This window comes from Chionomys nivalis, chromosome 25 (assembly GCF_950005125.1).
Source record: "Chionomys nivalis chromosome 25, mChiNiv1.1, whole genome shotgun sequence".
NCBI lineage: Eukaryota > Metazoa > Chordata > Mammalia > Rodentia > Cricetidae > Chionomys > Chionomys nivalis.
Window position 1 is genome coordinate 19113035 of NC_080110.1, and position 19434 is coordinate 19132468.

General features: G+C 37.6%; 1 protein-coding gene across 4 annotated transcripts in view; it reads right to left on the reverse strand.

Annotated features, from left to right (window-relative positions):
• Positions 1–7298: 7298 nt before the first annotated feature.
• Positions 7299–19434, reverse strand: part of Otogl (otogelin like) — a 114066-nt gene continuing 101930 nt past the window's right edge. For all 4 annotated transcript variants that reach the window (XM_057757959.1, XM_057757956.1, XM_057757958.1 and 1 more), the window contains 12 exons: positions 19084–19188; positions 18736–18843; positions 17460–17561; positions 17069–17173; positions 16943–16983; positions 13020–13083; positions 11735–11913; positions 11205–11309; positions 10154–10273; positions 8834–8879; positions 8169–8248; positions 7299–7499 (listed from right to left, as the gene is read on the reverse strand). In XM_057757959.1, the coding sequence (XP_057613942.1) occupies positions 7299–7499; positions 8169–8248; positions 8834–8879; positions 10154–10273; positions 11205–11309; positions 11735–11913; positions 13020–13083; positions 16943–16983; positions 17069–17173; positions 17460–17561; positions 18736–18843; positions 19084–19188 (1256 nt within the window). The remainder of the gene's footprint in view (positions 7500–8168; positions 8249–8833; positions 8880–10153; positions 10274–11204; positions 11310–11734; positions 11914–13019; positions 13084–16942; positions 16984–17068; positions 17174–17459; positions 17562–18735; positions 18844–19083; positions 19189–19434) is intronic.

Genomic DNA, 19434 nt, shown 5'->3' on the forward strand with positions numbered 1-19434 from the left:
TGCTTAACCTGGCCTAGGCGGTCAGGCACCCCGGCACGCAGGAAGGAAAAGAGCTGAAACCTCAGCTAGGGTTAGCTATTCAAAGTGCAGGGCTTGCAGGGTAGAGATACCTGCGGGCACCTCGACGCCCTGCTGCCTGCCCAGACCCCCACCCTGCGCAGGAGATGTCCGCAGAATCACAAAACTCAGTCCAGGAGCCACCTAGCGCCCTTCCTCCTGCTCGCAGAACTCAGCCTCTTCCCTGCTGTGCTGGTGATTTGCCCGCCCACCACGCTGTCTCCCGAGGTTGGATTGAGTGAAATGTCTCCATGGAGACGCGGAACTGAAGAGGGGGGAGAGTGGGAGGCAGTCCCCAAACATCAGTGGAGAATTGTGCTCAGAATTTACCAGGCGAGGGAAGCAGAGGCGATGAAGGGCAACGCAAGCGAGAACCTGGCATCTCATGAAAGGCAGGAGACAGAACAGATCACGTGGCTATAAACAGCCTTAGCTTGGGGTTAAGGCTATACAAGTGACTTCGTATGTGTTAGCAAAGGCGAAGTGAAATCACCCGGGGGGGAGGGGTGTTACAAATGTCATGGCTAGCTCTCCAGCAAAAAGAGTGAGAAAGTCTTGGCAGTTATAAGGGGTTACAGAAGGAGGAAGGGAAGTGAGCTGGAACAGCCTGGGAAGCGGTGTGGGGCTTTGATCTGTTGGAGTTTATAGAGAACTAGACGCCCTTTGCAGAGGTGGGTGGAGGTGGGGCGAATAAGAAAGTAATGGCTTTCCCTGGCATACAGAAACCTACTTCACAAGGTTTCCTAGGAACGCTGAGTAAAGTTTATCAGGTCAGAGTCCGGCCTGAGCTGAGTCCAGTCTGTCATCTACAATATTGTCAGGGGCAATTTGGGGTGTGGGACCTAACAGTATGGAACCCTAGTCTTTTCTACCGTGCTTGGCAAGTGACCCTGCACATGCATTTTTGATTTCGTCATCTTCCTCAGTGACCCACCCAGACTTCAACCTTCCTCGATTTTGTTTATTTTTGTTTCTGTGAGGGTTTTTTTGTTTTCCATTTTTTAATCGGCTTCACTGAAGTTTCTGAAAGTTTCTAGCCTTGCAGCTTAAAAGCAAACTTGATCGGGACTTTCTCATTCATCTTCATGATTTCAGCCATATTCAAGATTTCTAGTCAAACTGCTTAGGATTTCATTTCTCTCCAATGACTCAAAACTGTATTTATAGCTCCTGGAGGGGTATGTGTCAGTCTGAATGACTCCCAAGGGCAATTCAGCATCATCTTTCCCAGGTAACATTTGTCATCTTTCCTCTTTGGGTTAGCCTTGGCTCACTGATCTTTCTTCCCTGGGTCAGTCTTGGCTCACTGCAGTTACTTCCAAATAAATAAATAAATAAATAAAACATTGATCTTGTCTTCTTTTAGATTCTACAAGTTTTGGGGGATTAATCAGAAGGATATTAGTTAAATAAACAAATGATCTTTGTGCAGAGCACTTACTGAGAAGCCCGTCCGTCCGTGACCTACAATGCCCCTCATCACGTTCACTCTTCAGCTTCCTCTTCTCTCTGTCATGGAGCCCTGATGCATCACTCACTGAAATCGAAAGAGCATCAGCATCTGAACTTCTGTTTTCTAGAACATCGTTCTGTTCTAGTAGAAACACTTACCTTTCATGTGTTTATGTCCTTACCCAGATTACGAGCTCTGAGATGGGAAAGCTATCTGGACTGAGGCTTTGCAAATGAACTATACTCAGATTGCTAAATTCCCAGGTGGATGGAGGGGTCCACGTTGAGGAAAATTACTTTAACTGTGTAAGTATGTGTTACATTTGCTTATGCTGCCTTTGTTTAACGATGTAAAGATGTGTTGCTATGCCTGCCTAAAGCACCCAGTTGGTCTAAGAAAAGCTGACCGCCATTAGCTAGGCAGCAGAAAGATAGGCAGGACTGGTGGGCAGAGAGAATAAGCAGAAGGAGGCATCTAGGTTAGGGAGGAGAGAGGCAGGCAACAGCCAGTCAGAAACGGAGGAAGCAGTGACAGTAGGGATGTACAGAATGAAAGAAAGGTGCAAAGCCCCAAAGCAAGACGTGTATGAAGAGAAACAAGTTAAAATAAGTTATAAGAGCTGGCAAGCATAATATAAGGCTGAACAGCAACAAAAAATAAATAAATAAAATAAGATAAACAGTGCGTGAAAATTTGATTCCCATTCTTCTCAAAATGGCATAGGAAATAGCTAAATAAAATAAACAAAAAAACTTATTGATTTAATATGCTAAAAATTGTATCTTATATTCCCTAGCGAATCTGGAAATACTGGTACAGAATGTATGTGTATATACTGAAGGGAAGACTCCATAAAACCAAGCACAAGCCATTGCTAGAGAGTTCCACACCTTCCAGGAAACACGAAAGTAATCCAAACGCCAAATGGAAGCCCTGCACCTTAGGAGCACGGATAGAGGAAACAAGTTTACCTGCTGGTTCTATGCCTGTCACTGACAGGTTCATCTGACAGGATGACCTCAGGCTCTGGGTCATTCACAAGCTATGCTTCCAGGGGGGTCTACAAGTAGCTGGGAAGCAGAGTTGACTGGGCACACTAGACCTGGGCTATGAGGTATCTGCCCAAGCTCCTCAGCAGCCAGGTAGAAAAGCAAGCACCAAGGTCCAAGAGTATCCAGTGCCGCCAGGTGTAGACAGATAAGCGTGAAGTGTGAGCAGTGTGAACGGTGTAATGGGCACATTGAGAATTCTCTACCCGCCAGTCACTCTTCTGCCTCTTCAACATGGTTTTTAATAATGATGATGATGATGATGATGATGATGATGATGATGATGATGATGATAATAATAAATGATGAACTCTGCTTCTACAAATTGGTTTTCCCATTAGCCTTTAACAGATTACTCCAACCTCTTGCATTCTCTGGATTTCTGTGACTTCCCCATTACTATTTCAAGCTTTACTTGAAGCTCTCACCATTCTTTCCCGGCTTCCTTCCTTTACTGTTTTTATATGACCTCCAAGTGGCAGAGGTCTTTTTACTTAACTGGGTCCTGTTGCTTTCCTTTCTTTAGACTCTTGCCCCCACTAGCTTCAATCTCACCCTTTTGTACAGTTTCTTGGTTAACAACTCCTAACAGGAATCTCTCTTCTTGCCACTAGATCAGTGGTAATGGGTATAGCCTAGCAACTTCACTCAGCTCCTTCATAGACCAGCCAGCAGGAGGGAAACTGAATTCTGCATCTTTTCCCTACCTGCCCAGCAAATTCCCACCAGCCACCCACCGATTTCATCACCAACTGCAGAGGGATTCTCACAACTCTGTTTGCACTATACATAATAGCATTACATCAGAGATTTACAAAATTTATCCTGTTTGCATTTGTTTGATTACAAGGTTTTCTGATAAAAATTGATAGCCTTGGGCAAATGCCAGTTTGTGTTTGTACAGATGCACTGTTTAGGATCTATTTCCTTCATAGGCTGATCAAACCAAAACACTTTATTAATATTAATATATACTGCTAAAACTTTCTTAAGATTTCTATGCTTTTTAGTCATCAGAAATAATATCAGAGAGATTTAACTTCACACAGACATTTTTTAAAAGTATAATTAATCTTATAATTAAATACATTAATATATATTTAATTAATTATAATTAACTAATTTTACCAGCTTGGTGGGAAATTGATTGTACTTCAGCATTCATTTTAAAGCTCCACCAGTGCTGTTTGTTCCTCTTTGAACAAGCTGTACATGGTCTGCTCTTCTTTGGTCAGTCATTTTATCCTATGTTTTTCCAGAGCTCTTTGCATGCAGAAATGTTAGCCCTGTCTATGAAATATCACTATTCTTGTTTCAAGTTTCTTTTGACATTTCTTATTTTCGTGCAGATTTTGCTCATGTCATTTTCCTATTGAAGTTATTTATTTTTGTGTGGAGGCTGCAATATATTGAGTCAAATGTAGAATGATTTTTCCCCCTGTACAAGATGACAATTAAGCTCTTCCCTATTTTCCTGTTAGAAGTTCTATTCATTTCACATAGAAATTATGGATTCATCTTCAGTTCATTCTGATGTCAGTGAATACATAAGCCCAAATAATTTTTGTTTAAGTGACTATTCAACTGTTTTGATGGCCATCATTAAAAGTCCATCTTTAAAATCAGAGAAACATCACCCTTCACAATAGCCACAAATAGCATAAAATATCTAACAAAACAAGTGGAAGACCTGTATGGCAAGAACTTTAAATCTTGGAAGAAAGTAATTGAAGAAGACACCAGAAAATTGAAAGATATCCTATGCTCTTGGGTTGGTACAATTAACATAGTAAAAATGGTAGTCTTACCAAAATCAATCTACAGATTCAATGCAATGCCCATCAAAAGCCCAGCAAAATTGTTCACAGACCTCAAAAGAACAGTACTCAACTTCATATGGAAAAACAAAAGAACCCAGGATAGCCAAAACAATTCTGATATAATAAAGGAACTTCTGGAGGCATCACAATCCCTGACTTCAAACTCTACTACAGAGATACAGTACTGAACACAGCCTGGTACTGACATAACAACAGACAATGGAGCCCAATAGAAGACCAGGATATTAACTCACACACCTACGAACACCTGATTTTTGACAAAGAAGGAAAAAAAGAAAGCATATTTAACAAATGGTGCTGGCATAACTGCATATCAACATGTAGAAGAATGAAAATAGACCCATCTCTATCACCATGAACAAAACTCTAGTCCAAATGGATCAAAGACCTCAACATAAAACCAGCCACACAGAACTTTATAGAAGAAAAAGTGGGAGGTAGACTTGAACAAATTGGCACAGGAGACCACTTCCTAAATATAACCCCAGTAGCACAGACACTGAGAGAAACAATTAATAAATGTGACCGCCTGAAACTAAAAACTTCTGTAAAGCAAAGGACATAGTTAAGAAGACAAAATGGCAGCCCAGAGAATGGGTAAGATCTTCACCAACCCCACATCAGACAGAGGACTGATCTCCAAAAAAATAATGACATCTTTAAATTTGCAGGCAAATGGATGGAGCTAGAAAACATCATACTGAGTGAGGCTACCCAGACCCAGAAAGACAATTATCACATAAACTCACTATAAGTGGTTTTTAGACATAAAGCAGAGAAACCTAGCCTACAAATCACAATCCCAAGATAATAATGAGGACCCTAAGAGAGACATACATGGGAATTAGTAAAAGACAAGATCTCCTGAGTAAATTGGGAGCATGGGGACCATGGAAGAGGGCTGAAGGGGAGAGGAGCAGAGAAAAACGGATAGCTCAAAAAAATCAATTTTTATAAATGTCCATCTTTACAGTTCTGCTGACTTGAAAGATAGCCAACACTACATTCCTGTAAGTTTTTAGGTCTCCAACTAGATTTCCTCATCTATGTAACCAGTTAAATACTGAATTCCTTTTAAACTTTAAGTTGTACAGAAGCAAAGAGCATATCTGTCTTGTTTTGCCTCTGTTCTTATTATTTAGAACAGCACCAAATACATCATAGAACTTCAACATGTGTTTATTTTATTTGTTGTTGATAAATACAAAAAGAATATTTCTTCTCACTCTATTTAATAATAGAGAGTGGAATTTAAAAGAAAGTGGTAGATGACATGTATTACATACTTCTGCTTGACATCTATGACATTTTATGTAAAATTTTAATATATTTAAACAAAAACATTTAATTCAATCTTTATGCTAATAATCACAGATACAGAAATGTTTATATCTATAGAAAACACTGATATTAAAACAAACAAGTTAAATCGTTTTTCATATACAGTAGACATTGGAACTTTCCAGATAACACTCACCCATTTCTTAGCAAGCCTGGGGATCCAAACACTTCATAATCACAGCATTTCTTGGAAGCATAATTTTTAAATGGAAACATTAATATCTGAAAACAAGTCACTCAGCTCAAGCCGAACCTAGCTTATTAAGCCTCAAGCACTGGCTTTTCAATGAAACTTTAATGTCCGTTTATTGACATTGAACTTCATTGGCATTCAGAATCACACTGAGGCATTCTCTTTTGACTCAGGTAGAAACTCAAATAATTATATACTCCATGCCAGAAAGAATTTGGGAGTTTGCAAAGATCTCCGAGCAGATTGTTTGCAAATGTCAACGATTCACGGTCGTTTCAGAGAAGAGCATCGCCTTCTATCGTTATGAATACATTCAGATAATTTTACATCACTCTTCACTGACAAAGCAGCAGCTTTAATGGCAAAGGTAGGTCTCGGGTTTCAGGGAGTGCAGATATATTTAGAAATAGTCCCCGGTTATAAATAAAAGAACTAAATGCTAAATAAGAACAATATAATTAATAATTTTAATGGTATAAAAAATATAGCTCCAAGTCTTCCTCTATGTAGTGACTGATGCTATGTTCTCCTGTTTCTTATTATTGAAATAACTATTATTGCAGGTGTGGCATTCAAAATGGATATTGGATTTAAGCTTTTTAATCCTATCCAGTGCTGTTTAATAATGGAAGATTATGTGACGTTTTGTCACCTTGCTGTATCATTTACAATAAAAGAGCATGAAACCAGAACCTAAAAGACCTAGAAAGTAGTCTAGTATTTAACACAAGCTTACCACATTGTTGCTACGTGTGTTTTTAGAAGTCACAAAAGTGTTCTTGGTAAGGTCACATCTGGAAAACTGAGAGAGATCTGCAGTAACATTCCTAAGATTTGGTGAAGTGTTAACTAAACTAACAACCTGGTTCTTCTGTTTCTAAGCACACAACTCTGGTTATCTATCAGCCAATTATAACCAATCACATTGGCCAGAGTACACAGTAGAAATTAAAGTCTACCTAGATTTAGACAGATGTGGCAGACTACAAATCAAAACAGAGAGAGAGAGAGAGAGAAAGAGAGAGAGAGAGAGAACTAGGTACTGAAATGGAAGGAATTCAGCAACACAGTCTTCTACTTTATAAGAATATTTTAATTCGCCCAAAACTGCAATAATAAATACAACAGCATTTCAGCTAAAAAAAAAACTTGGAGTAATTTTATTCTCCAACATAAAACTATAAATCGTATTTTTCTATGGAGACTATACACAGTTTGTACCGACTGTTAGGCTGTCCGATTCCACTAACGTTAGGAACACGTTACTGTTATATAGTGCATTCCGCCATGTGGCTGCACAAGCGCGATGAGCTGATGTTTGCCTGGCACGGCACGATTGTGCAGAGTTCTTCCAATGTAGGCGCTCAGTTCCACTGGCACGTGCAGTCTACCGGTTCCTGGAGCGTGTACATGACTTCTGTGCCGTTTCCCGAGCAGTGCAGAGGCACGGTGATGTTCCGCACTCCGTTTTCACGGCAGCATTTGCAGAACCTCAGGTGGCTTTCCACGTTGATGTTATATATGGTAGCCGATGGGCACTTCCCATCACAAGATGCCACACTCACCTGCGAGGACAGAAAACGAGGGGAAAAAAGATCTTCAAATGCGTCCAGCATTGGTGGTTGTTTGATTCCTCCAAAGAGTCCGTAAGAGCTCTTTTACCATTTCATGTCCCAAGCTTTTATATGTTTAAAAGATTATGGAACTACTACATAAGAATATGACTCATACATACATCAAAGAATTTTTATGTGGCCATCCTGAATATAGCAATGCTTACATAATTCAAAACTGAAACGTGTAAGAATAACTGAATAGAAACGTGGAATGACTTAATCCCAGCCCAATAATCCTATTGTCCCAGGTGTTCCGTTCTGGTACAAGTACAGCATAGCATTAAGTAGACCATACTAAACGGAGTAAAGTAAAAACTCTGACTACATTTTTGTCTTTAGCTCTGTAATTTTACTCAGAGAAAATAGTCTAATATATGTAGATTGCATTTATCTCTCTAGATTGCAATTATCACTGAGAACTGTTGATTATTTATGCTAAGAATAATTTATAATTCTTCAGAAACCGGATATTTTAATATTAGAGTATTGGAATGCTCTCAAAGTTGAATACTATATGTTGCTGTTTTCTTGGCATATTAGTCTGCCATGTGTCAGTGACCCACAGATTTCCAAAAACACAAATATTCTTTATGTAACCAACTTTATTTTCCCACTTACAGAGCTCTGGCTTAAACAATCCTGTTTCTTTATGATTGATTTAATGATGACTTTCTGGCATATTCTTTCTTCTCGTTTGCCTGAAAAAAAGTAGAGAATGTATTTGTTCATTAAAAAGCCTAAGAAAGGGGATGAAAAGATGATCGAGTGCTTAAGAGTCCTTGCTGATGACTGGAGTTCAGTTCCCAGCACTCACATCAACGGCTCACAACTCTCTGTAAATCCAGTTCCAGGGGACCTGACACCTCTGGCCCCTCCATGAACCACATTCATGTGAACATACTCATACCTCCACAGAATTACAAATAAAAAAAATCAATAAATATTACAAGCCCATGTAAAATGCTTTCCAAATCTAAAACACAAATATAATTAGATTGGAAAGTTGGTATATTTATTTAAACATATAGTCAGTATTAATTTTTTTTCAAACTCTAATCTTAGAAATTACATGCGTAATATCTGTTTGCTCCTTTTATATAGCTTGGATCATCTACATTCATATATAAAAAGTTGGAATACAGGACTATCAATCATACATTGTAAGAGCATTTAAATGACAGACCTTACCAAATACAGTTTAGGAACAGACTGTTCAGAGACCCCAACAACCACATAAGTCATGAAAACTACTCTACTTCCGCACAGACTACACCCCTACTTACAGATCTTGCAACAGCCTTCATTATAAAGCTTGACAATCCCTTCATTCTGGAAAAGGAGGAAAAGGGAAAAGACACAGTGTTCATCCATTTCCTCTTAACCTGGGATTGAAATCCAACTCTCATAATATTTTATCAGTTATCACAAGCCTTTATAGAAAAATAATTAAAAGTTAACAATTCCTAATAAGAATTTCTTTGAAACAATATTTTCTTCAAAAACTGCATTTTCTCTACCTTCATACAAAAAGTACTAAAAAATGCTATTTAAGGAATATTTTTAATGCTTCAAATATTTTAAGATAATAAAATAATGGAAGCTATGTTCTAACAAGTTGTCATTCACTTCATTTCTAAAAAATTATTTAATCTATAAAATTAGAATAAACTTTTAAATATCATAAAATGTTAAGAAGATACATTTTTCATTAATACTTTATTTTTCAAACAAACCCCATCTTTCAGAACTTAAATATAACTTTAGTGCATGTGATAGCTTGCTGGCCATCACTATTAAGGGTGTGACTACAGAGGAAAAAAAATCTGTGAGATTATGGTTTTTCTCTATGCAACTGAATAAATCTTGTTTTTCACTGAAGACTGATTGTCTAAGTAATTAACACTGGAAAAGGTTGGATTTAAAATAAAAATCATAACCCTTTAAAAATCTTCCCCTTAATCGATTTTTCTTTTAGAAAATAGAGGGTGAAATGGAGCAAAACTATAGAATCTCTGGAAAAGCACCAAGTTCTCCAGTGGCCTGTATCAGAGGAGCAAGGTAAATGTCACTAGGTGAAGACACATTAATGACACAAGACATCTATGAGTTTGTCTAAGAAAAAAAGGTAAAACTCAATTAGGTAACACATTTATCTTTATTAGAAGGGAGTAGGGTTTGCTGACCAAAGGAATTTTCAATTATTCTTCAATATCTACATACACCTTACTAGACCTGGAAGGAGGTGGGAGATCCTTGGACTTCCCACAAGGCAGGGAACCCTGACTGCTCTTCGGGCTGCTGAGGGAGGGGGAGTTTACTGGGGGAGGGGGAGGGAAATGGGAGGCGGTGGCGGGGAGGAGGCAGAAATCTTTAATAAATAAATAAATAAACTAGTGACAGCAAATTATCCATTCATAGGAAGTCAAATTTAAATTCAAAATAGCAAGCTAAAGAACTGCAACAGATATTTTATTTATGCAAAGAAAAAACATTGACCAGTGCAAATAATCTACAGTGTCTGTAGGACCTTGGAAAAGAGTCTAATGGGTACTTCCTAGGTTACAGTTAATGCAAAATTTCTTGAGATATAATGAAGTACAAACCAGTTTGCATTCGGTCTCATTAAAAGGAGGGCACACCATGCTGTAGTTTAGAATCGTGGCTCCCTCATCAGTCCTAACACATTCATACGTGGTGCAGTTATAGTGCCAGGAGCTCCCCTCCTGAGAAAGAAAAGGAAAGTGACAGCTATTCATGCCAAGATCTGTTACATTCCTTAGAACACATAAATTCATTAAATATTCAACCAAGTCCACAACAAGACAGAGAGCTCCTTGGGGCATATTCCATTTGAAAATTTCCCCAATTGTATCTCAAAATCACACACATGCACACATATGGAGAGAGAGAGAGACAGAGAGAGAGACAGAAACAGAGAGAGATAGCCAGAGAGAGAGAGAGAGAGAGAGAGAACACAATAGCAAGTGTTTGGTTTCATAATGGAGGAACTCTATCACTTTCTTTGCTCTAGGTCAATGGTTCTCAACCTGTGAGTTAAAACTCATTTGGGGGTCACGTATTGGATATCCTGCATATCAGAATAATTCAGAATATTTGCATTATGATTCATAACAGTAGAAAAACTGCAGCCATGAAGTAGCAACAAAAATAATTTTATGGTTGGGGGTCAGCACAACATGAGTGTGGTGAACTGTATTAAAGAGTCACGGCATCAGGAAGGATGAGAACCACTGTTCCAGGTCCTATCTTAACTTATAAAAGGTATCAGATCTTCCACCAACCCAATCTTTAAGTTCTGTGGTGATAAAAAATAATATGCAAAGTCAGAAAATAGCAATATCCAATATATCAAAAATAAAAGTTTAATGGCTCCATAAAATACTAAGTTTTAATATCTTCATAATTGATTAGATACCAGCCTTTCCTGGAACTCATTTCTTATACCTGAAAAATTGTAAGAGTACAAGTTAAATTTACCTTAAGGAGCAATATAAACAAATTTTTACATAATAATCAAAAATGTCAAAAAGTTTAAGATACACTAACATGTGGGAGGTGTACACTGTGCATAGGTGTGCAATGTGGGCAGAGGTATGGCAGATGATATTTTTAACAGAAAATAAAAATTCATACCTCATATATAACTGATGTTCCATTGTCCATGTGAAATTTGCAGGATATGTTTCTACAGGTACCACAGCAGTCATAATCACTGAGAGATGGAGTGTAAATCTGGTGCTGCATATAATGAACAGGCACAGTATTAGTCACCCATCAGTATTCGCATCTTAATGAGTTAGTTCTGAAGGTGTTCTCTCTGAAGATCTGTAAGCATTTCTAAAGTTGCGTGTGAGAAACCAGTTTTCTTTAGATAGACAGCGTATAAATGAAGTAGACATTAACCTCTACATCTACAGGCAACATTCATCCAGCAGGTGCGACAATCTTAGGTCAACCAAGCAAGAAAGCTCTCCATTACAACTCTTGAAGTTCAAGGTCATTCATAGGTAAAGCAAAAATCTGCATTGAATAGATACCTCATAAAATAATAGTGTTGAGGAGCTATTCAATTGTATAATCCATAAAGCATTCACAAGCTCAAACCCTCTAACTGGAAATTTTAAACTCACTAGGCCGCCAGAACGACTTATAAGAATACTTACAACATCGCAGGCTTTTGAACAATTCACCATTGTAACATTAAAAGTATGAAAGCCTGTATTGTTATCTTTGTCTTCCAGACATTCTATTGTGTAACAAAAATCCCCTTCCAAATACTTTGTCAGAGATTGGCCAGGATTCAGTACTGATACTTCTTGAAACACACATACATCATCTTTTTCTAAAGAATGGTCAAAAAAAACCACAATGTTATCTTTTGTATTTACCAATCAATAGAACTTATATTTGAGACTATATTTTCATTGTGATCAACCAAATTTTCAAAATCAAGTCAGAGGGTACATATATCTAGCAACCCAACAATTTATTTAACCACATTAACCACACCAATAGCACAGCTATTCCTTAATATATAATAAAAAATTAATCTGTAAAATCACTTGTATTAGCATGCTTGAAAAGATTTATTTTATAGCAACTTCCAGAAGTATGAGGGGTCTCAGGAATGAGCAAGGCATTTCTGCTCCATCTCCAGAACACAGATCATGACCACTGTTAACGTGGATGTAGATGGATTCAGCGTCTAATTCGGTAATATTAGCGCCCTTCATTGTGGGACTCTGTTACAGTTTGTGATTTTAATGATCATTATGCTAACAGAAATGATTCCATTCTTAGTGCTTCAGGGATAATGTACCACCATCTCTGAATGGTGGCATATTAGAGCAGGTTGGAAGAGGGCTCTCCTTGCCTCTAAGTCTGAGGTCTTGCTGTTGTTTGCTCATATAAAATTTTGAAACAATTTAAAACCTTTGAAGAAACAGTCTACATTCTGTAAACACACTAAATCTTAGTATGAAAATACAGCACCTCATGCTTTCAAATAATACTAATCATAAAATGATGAGCAAAAATATGCACAATTTTAGATAGCATAACTTTTTATCCATCTCTCATATACTACACACTGACCAATTTCTCCTCCTTCCCTTCCCTCCAAGTCTCTACCCCCAATCTTCCTTTCCCCCAGATCTAGTGTTTCAAGGCATTTTGGCTAAGACCAAGGTGTAGATAGCATATTTCAAAGTGACTTAGAAAAATAATTCCAGTTCTGGTGTGAAAAATTCATTCTTCTGATTTATAAAATTTCTCAGAACATTTTGAGATATTATGAAGGAAAAGTAAGAGTTGTTTATTAGAATACTGGCAATCAACTTAATATAAATACCATATTTATAAAAGAAAATATTTTAAATATATAAATGCAAAGCAACAGACACCAAAAAGAAACAATTATTACTTTAAAGTATTTAAGAAAACACCTACCACAAAGATATTGTATACATCCACAGTCACTCTGAAAGTTTTGATCTATTGTGGCAAATTCTCCCTATGAGAAAGAAATTGTCATATGATTTATCATGGTCATTTTTGAAAATACACATTACAAGCAATTTCACCCAGATACTTAACAAATCTTCTAAAGGTAGGCTTAGATTTTCTGAACAGTCAGGAAAAAAATCACAATAAAAATGTTATTGTGGATTATTCAATGCTTGTATGGGGGTATGTGTATATGCATGTTCGTATGTATGGGCACATGTATGTCTTGTGTGTAGTTGAGAATGTACATGTATGCTGAAACCAGGGGACAGTGGGTGCCTCCCTTGGTCACTCTCCATCTTATACACTGAGGCAACGTGTCTCACTTGTACTCATCCATTCTTTAGGTAGCCAACTTACCCCAGGGATCCTCTACCTCCACCTCTTGTGGACAGGGGATACAGGTGAAGTACATAGATGCTGTGTATCCTAACTCAAGTCCTTACACTGTGAAGTGAGCTTACCCACTGAACTATCTCCCCAGCACAGACGATTCAATTTCTTAGAACTTCAATTTCTTTATCTATTAAATAAACGAAAGAGGGCATGATACTGTTTATCATTTGTCCTAAATTTAAAGTCCTACTAAATGTGTTTGATTCTGAGATTCCAGAGAGCAATTTGGAGGAAAGGAAGCTTGCAGCCCTGGAATGTGGTCATCTGCTCTCTGGAGGCGGTCCAGAGCTCTTAGGTCTACATCCCAGCATGGCAGCTATGACGAGTACATAGAGTAAAAGCAATGAGTCTAGCCTTGTGTCTAATAGCCAACTCAGGAACAGGATTGTAACATGGCTCCCTTTTTACTAGTTATGAACAACTGCACATTACCAATCTGTGCCTTATTTCCCTCACCTGTAAAATAGGCATAATGATTCTGCTGGCCACTTAGCATTATGGAAAGAAATAAATAGGCCAGTGTATACAACGTGGTCAGGATTAAAGCTGGATTCCAACAGTACTGTATAAGCTATTAATAACTTTTTGTCATGACTGAGACTCAAACCTTGCCCTGTTGGAAACAGTTCAGCATCCTCAAAACCAGTGGTTCTCAAACTGTGGGCCATGAACCCTTTAGGGGTCTAACAACCCTTCCACAGGGATTGCCTAAGACCATTGGAGATATCAGATATTATATTATGACTCCTAACAATAGCAAAATGACACTTAGGAAGTAGCAACAAAATAATTTTATGGTGGGGGGGTCACTACAACATGAGAACTATATTAATTTATATTAGAAGGGTTGAGAACCACTGCTCTAAGCAATCACAAGGCCAGCCTTAAATTTTCATGTGTTTTCTTGTAAGCATTTCCCTTTCCACAATGCCTTTAATCTTAATAAACATATTAATAAAATGAATTTGATTCTTCATGTAAAGAAGTTATTCTAATAAATCCATATGACTATCTTAATTTTTCTTCATTCTATTTTGGTGCATTCTATAAATTGTAATTTCATGTGTTAATTCATTTGTTCTTTTATGACTTTAAAGACAATTGCACGAAAATTGGCAATAAAATTTTCTAATGATACATTTTTTAAAAAACTATTAATCAATTTCTACCATGCAAATGGTACTCTACGGATAAAAATACGAGATCTGTTTCATGTTTCTATACTGGTTACTTACCACAGATCTTCAATTTTTAATAAGCAAGGACATAATTACACACAGTATTTCCTCAAATGTTCAAATTTCAATTTAATAATAGTCCCTTCTTTGTCTAAGTCTTTTCAGACCATACCCAAATATTTATTTGTACATTTATCTCTTAGGGATCCAATTCCACTAACAGAACATATCTTTATTATTGTTTACCAGTACTTCATATTACATTCGATAAGATGGTGTGCTCCTGCATAAGCATCACTGGTCTTTAAGGTTAGTAGTAAACTCTATAGTCTTGGGTTGTTTTCACTCTTTGGCTAGTATGATATTTAAAAACAAATTTCTGTACAGCATTCACTTCATTCTTGTGGGTAAGGTCTTGGATCAAATGGTCCAAGACCCAGTCTAACCCAGTGATCTAAGACACTGCTATTGAAAGTGGGTGCACGGTTTTCCATCACCTCAAACAGTGCACAGTGGTTCTCATATCTCCTACCCTTTCAATATTCATTACACCCCAACTTTTCAAATTGGACATGAAACCATTCTCATTGTAGAACTGGTTTACACTACACTGAAAGCAGATGACATTAAATATCTTCAAGGCTAGCAGAGATGCTCTGTGTGAGGTTAGTCATGACTGAAATTCCCCAGATCTAATCTGAAATATTACGTGGGCTACAAGAGTACTGGCCAAGGATCCAGTACACACACACACACAAACACTCACACACACCCTTTGAATACACACACACACTCACACACCCTTTGAATCCTGACAATCAATCATTCACCCTTATAAGCCTCAACTTTCTTATTTATATTATGATATAAAAATTTAGTTCCTGAAGATTTGATGTTAAGTACGAACCTGAGAGGGACAGAAGTCAAGATCCTACTTTTATTCAAATGTGCTTGTAATACACACACAAATCAGATGAAAACTTCATATAAAATCTATGGTAGCTAAATTTCCTTGCCAACATGACTGGGAACATCCCTTAGGAGACGCAGCCCTGGCCTTGCCTATGAGGGTATTGCTAGTGAAGCTTAACTAAAGATGAAAGACACACCCTCAATGAAAGTAGGACTATGCCATGGAATGTATCCCAGACTGGATAAGTAAGAAAAAGGGAAGACACCAGTTGAGCACTAAACTCCATTTGCAGAAATAATGCGACTAGTTCCTCCCTCTCCTGCTGCCAAGCCTTCGCTACATCACGGGGCATATCCCCTGGGCATTGAAGCCAAATCTTTTCTTAAGTCACTTCTTTCCTGGCACTTGGTTATGAAAAAAGTAACTACTATGGAGGTTATTGTAAATCCCCAGCATTCTGTGTAAACTATAGATGGTATCACCTGAGAAAATGTAAAGTTAAATGACAGTGAAAATAAAAGAGAGACTTCCATTGCTTGATACTACTCCTCATGTGTTTTCCAACAAAACTTGGGTTTCGGGTGTCTGAATGGGCTGAGAGTATATATAAGAAAAAGAGGAAAATGTAAACATAATGACATTGTGGAAGACAATATCTGCTCTGATAAATAACGGTAGGAAAACCTAAGATCATAAAATGAAGGTAGAAGTTTGATGAAAGGCATAAAAGTACCACACCACCAGTCACATTTTACTAATAGTTATGGCAACCTTGTTGCCTTAAAACATAAAACTCTTGAAACTTTTCTCTTTATATACTCACAGATAACTCCAGAAAAGATGCAGCGTTACATGTTTGAACCTCTTTCTCTGCTATAAAGTATGCATTACAAGTGCACTTTCTGGAAAAATTATTTAAGACGCCTTTCGATGTTAAAACAGCTTTTTTCAATAGTTTACTTCCTTTTAATGACTGACATCTTCACTGATATAATGTTAGTAGATTAAATTGTCTGTTAAATAATTTTGCATTAGAGTATAATATATTTTATACCTCACTTTTTTTGATGATTTTATTATATAACCCTGGTTGGCCTATAATTCACTGTGTAGACATGCTGGCCTCCAAGAGACAGAGATCCACCTGGTTCTGCCTCACAAGTGCTAGAATTAAAGCCTGCAACACCTTGCAAGGCCACTTTCTTAAATAAACTAGAAAAAGTTAACTATAATGATACAATGTCATTATTTTGATCTATATCAGTAAACTATAACAAGGAAAATTCCATTAATTTTGAATAACTCAGAAATAAGACAGATCAATGGAGAAGACACTGATTTGAACAACACAATAAGGCAAACAAAATAAACATTCTTACCACTTCACAAGTTGGCATGACAAGATTTTCACAGTTGCACTCTAAAGGGCAAAAAACCAACATGTTCACCTGGGTCAAAACACATCAGCTCATTATTGCGAAATTTTAAAATATGAAATGAGTTACCACACTGCCAGTCTGGGCAACACTGTCCAGATACTTTTTTTTCCGCCAGATCCATATCTTTTGCGCAGTTGAGTAACGGTGGAGGACAAAGATTTGGCTCACACACTAGGAAGAAAATTCAAATGGGGAAAGATGAAAAGATGAATCTCATGGACTTGCCAGTCCTCGTTAGCTTGCTGTCATCCCCAGGGGTTTCTTCTACTTCTCGCTGTGATGTACTCCTATGGCTAGCATGGGTTCAGCCATCGTTAGTTGATCTAGCCCAGCTCATCCCGTGAAAAGTCCTGACAAAGGGGTCTAAGTTAACAGCACCATTGGACTTCTTAAACATCTATATCTTTTTGGACTTTTTGTTGACACATTAAAATATTATTAGTTAAGGTGGCCTTACCACAAGAGTACTGCGGACAGCATAAATGTGTCGTATTCAGATCCACTGTGAGGAATTCCCCATCAGCGCATTGCGGAGCTGGTTCTGTGCATGCTTCACACACTGAAGATTAAACGAGAAGCCAAAGTCATATTAAACTAAAATCAAGTTAATGATTAATTCAGATTATCAACTACACCAAAATTGAGTAGAATATTGTTAATTGGGAAGTAGGAAAATAACACATAGCTCTCTACTGTCTTTGTACTTTACAAGCACAATACAAAAGGGGATGGATATCTTATTAGAAATATGAGCCATTTATTTCCAGAATGTATTCTTATTGAAAGTGAAATTCATAGCACTGATTCATTGATATCATAGTTCATAACATTGATTGATTTTTTTTTTGGAATTACCTTATTTTTCTGCCATTGATTGTTCCCTCTTATGGTTGAACAGTGTGGGAGGAACTTGTTCATACCTACCTCCAGAAGTGATAATTTTCTGAATGACTCTGCCAAATGACTCATTTACACAATTCTTACAAGGACTATTAATAAACGGGCTACATCCTGACCAGCTACTATGTGGGAAAACCCCTGCCTGATTATCAGAATCTCTTTCAATGGAATTTCAGTGAGAAATGGAGGTACACTAGAACGAGATGCAGACACAGGTCCATCTCTTCTTCCTCTTGACTCTTGCACTTGCCCTTAAATCATTGTTGGAACTTAATCTAGGCACATGCAGTCAAGGAAACAACTCAATTCGAGGAAATGTCTTGATTACTGGTGTGATGATTTTCTTGAACTGGGGGGGAAAGAGTTTTCCTTATTATTAACTTTCTAGTTTAACAAACAGAATACTTTGTGTCGGGTACTTCCTAGATGTGTCTGATTCTCCTATGCTCTCTATGGATCATCATAGTTCACAGATGGTATGTAGACATTAAGTTATTAAATGGTCTTATATGTTACTCTAGTTGGGTCTTCTAGACTAGCACATATTAAATTTTCTTTTTAAAAGATAGATATTTGTCTCATTAAAGAAAAGCCCGTATTCTATTATTTGGATGATGTTTGAGAGGTACACATAGCTTTGTTGATAGGGTAAGTACTGGCAGTAACATTATTGAGAGTCATTTACGATGTCCTCTGCTTTCTTTCAATTTTATTCAGAGCAGTCCCTACAAGATAACATAATACCGCTTGCCACAAGTCCCATGAGAGTCACAGCAAATAGATGCTTCCCAGATCCTTTCTCTTCCTGCTGGGATTATCTCTAGAGCACTCACCACAGAAAGGGTAGAAACAGCAGGGTTCTCCTTGTTGAACCTGAAGCATAAACTGGTCTTCTCTGCAATCTGGTGTCGAAATATTGGGACATTTCAATGTATCACATTCTGCAGAATCACAAATACATTTGAAAATTTGTATGAGGGAAACAATGGGTAAATTAAAATGAGACTATTGCTTTTTTCTCTTTGAATTCAGTGACAATTTTAATATAAAGGCATTTTTAGCGATTAGCAACTTCACAATCTTTTACAATAAATTCCATCCATAGAGACCCAGAGGAAGGAAGTCTCCTCGACTATTTAGAATGTACAGTGAGCTTTATTTTCCCTAATAGATTGACCTACCACATTCATACTGTGGACAGCAAGAAAGAGCGCTATAGCCGACCATCAACTTCTGATTACTTGTGCATATTGGGATGGTTGTGTCACACAAAGTCATGTCGCAGCCTAGAAATAAGCAGGAGAGTGTTACAGTAGCAGTGAACCCAACTGGAGTGGGCTTATGCTGCCATCTCAGAGTGGGAAATGGCTCTACCAAATGTGTTTTCACTCCAATGAAGCCCAACAGGCACAAAACTGGCTGTATAAGAGATTGCACCAGCTCTAAGGATCCTCTGGGATTTTCTTGCATCCTTTATTGTCATGAATCAGAGGTTCAGAGCCCTGCCTTTTGTCATAAGTTGTTGAATATTA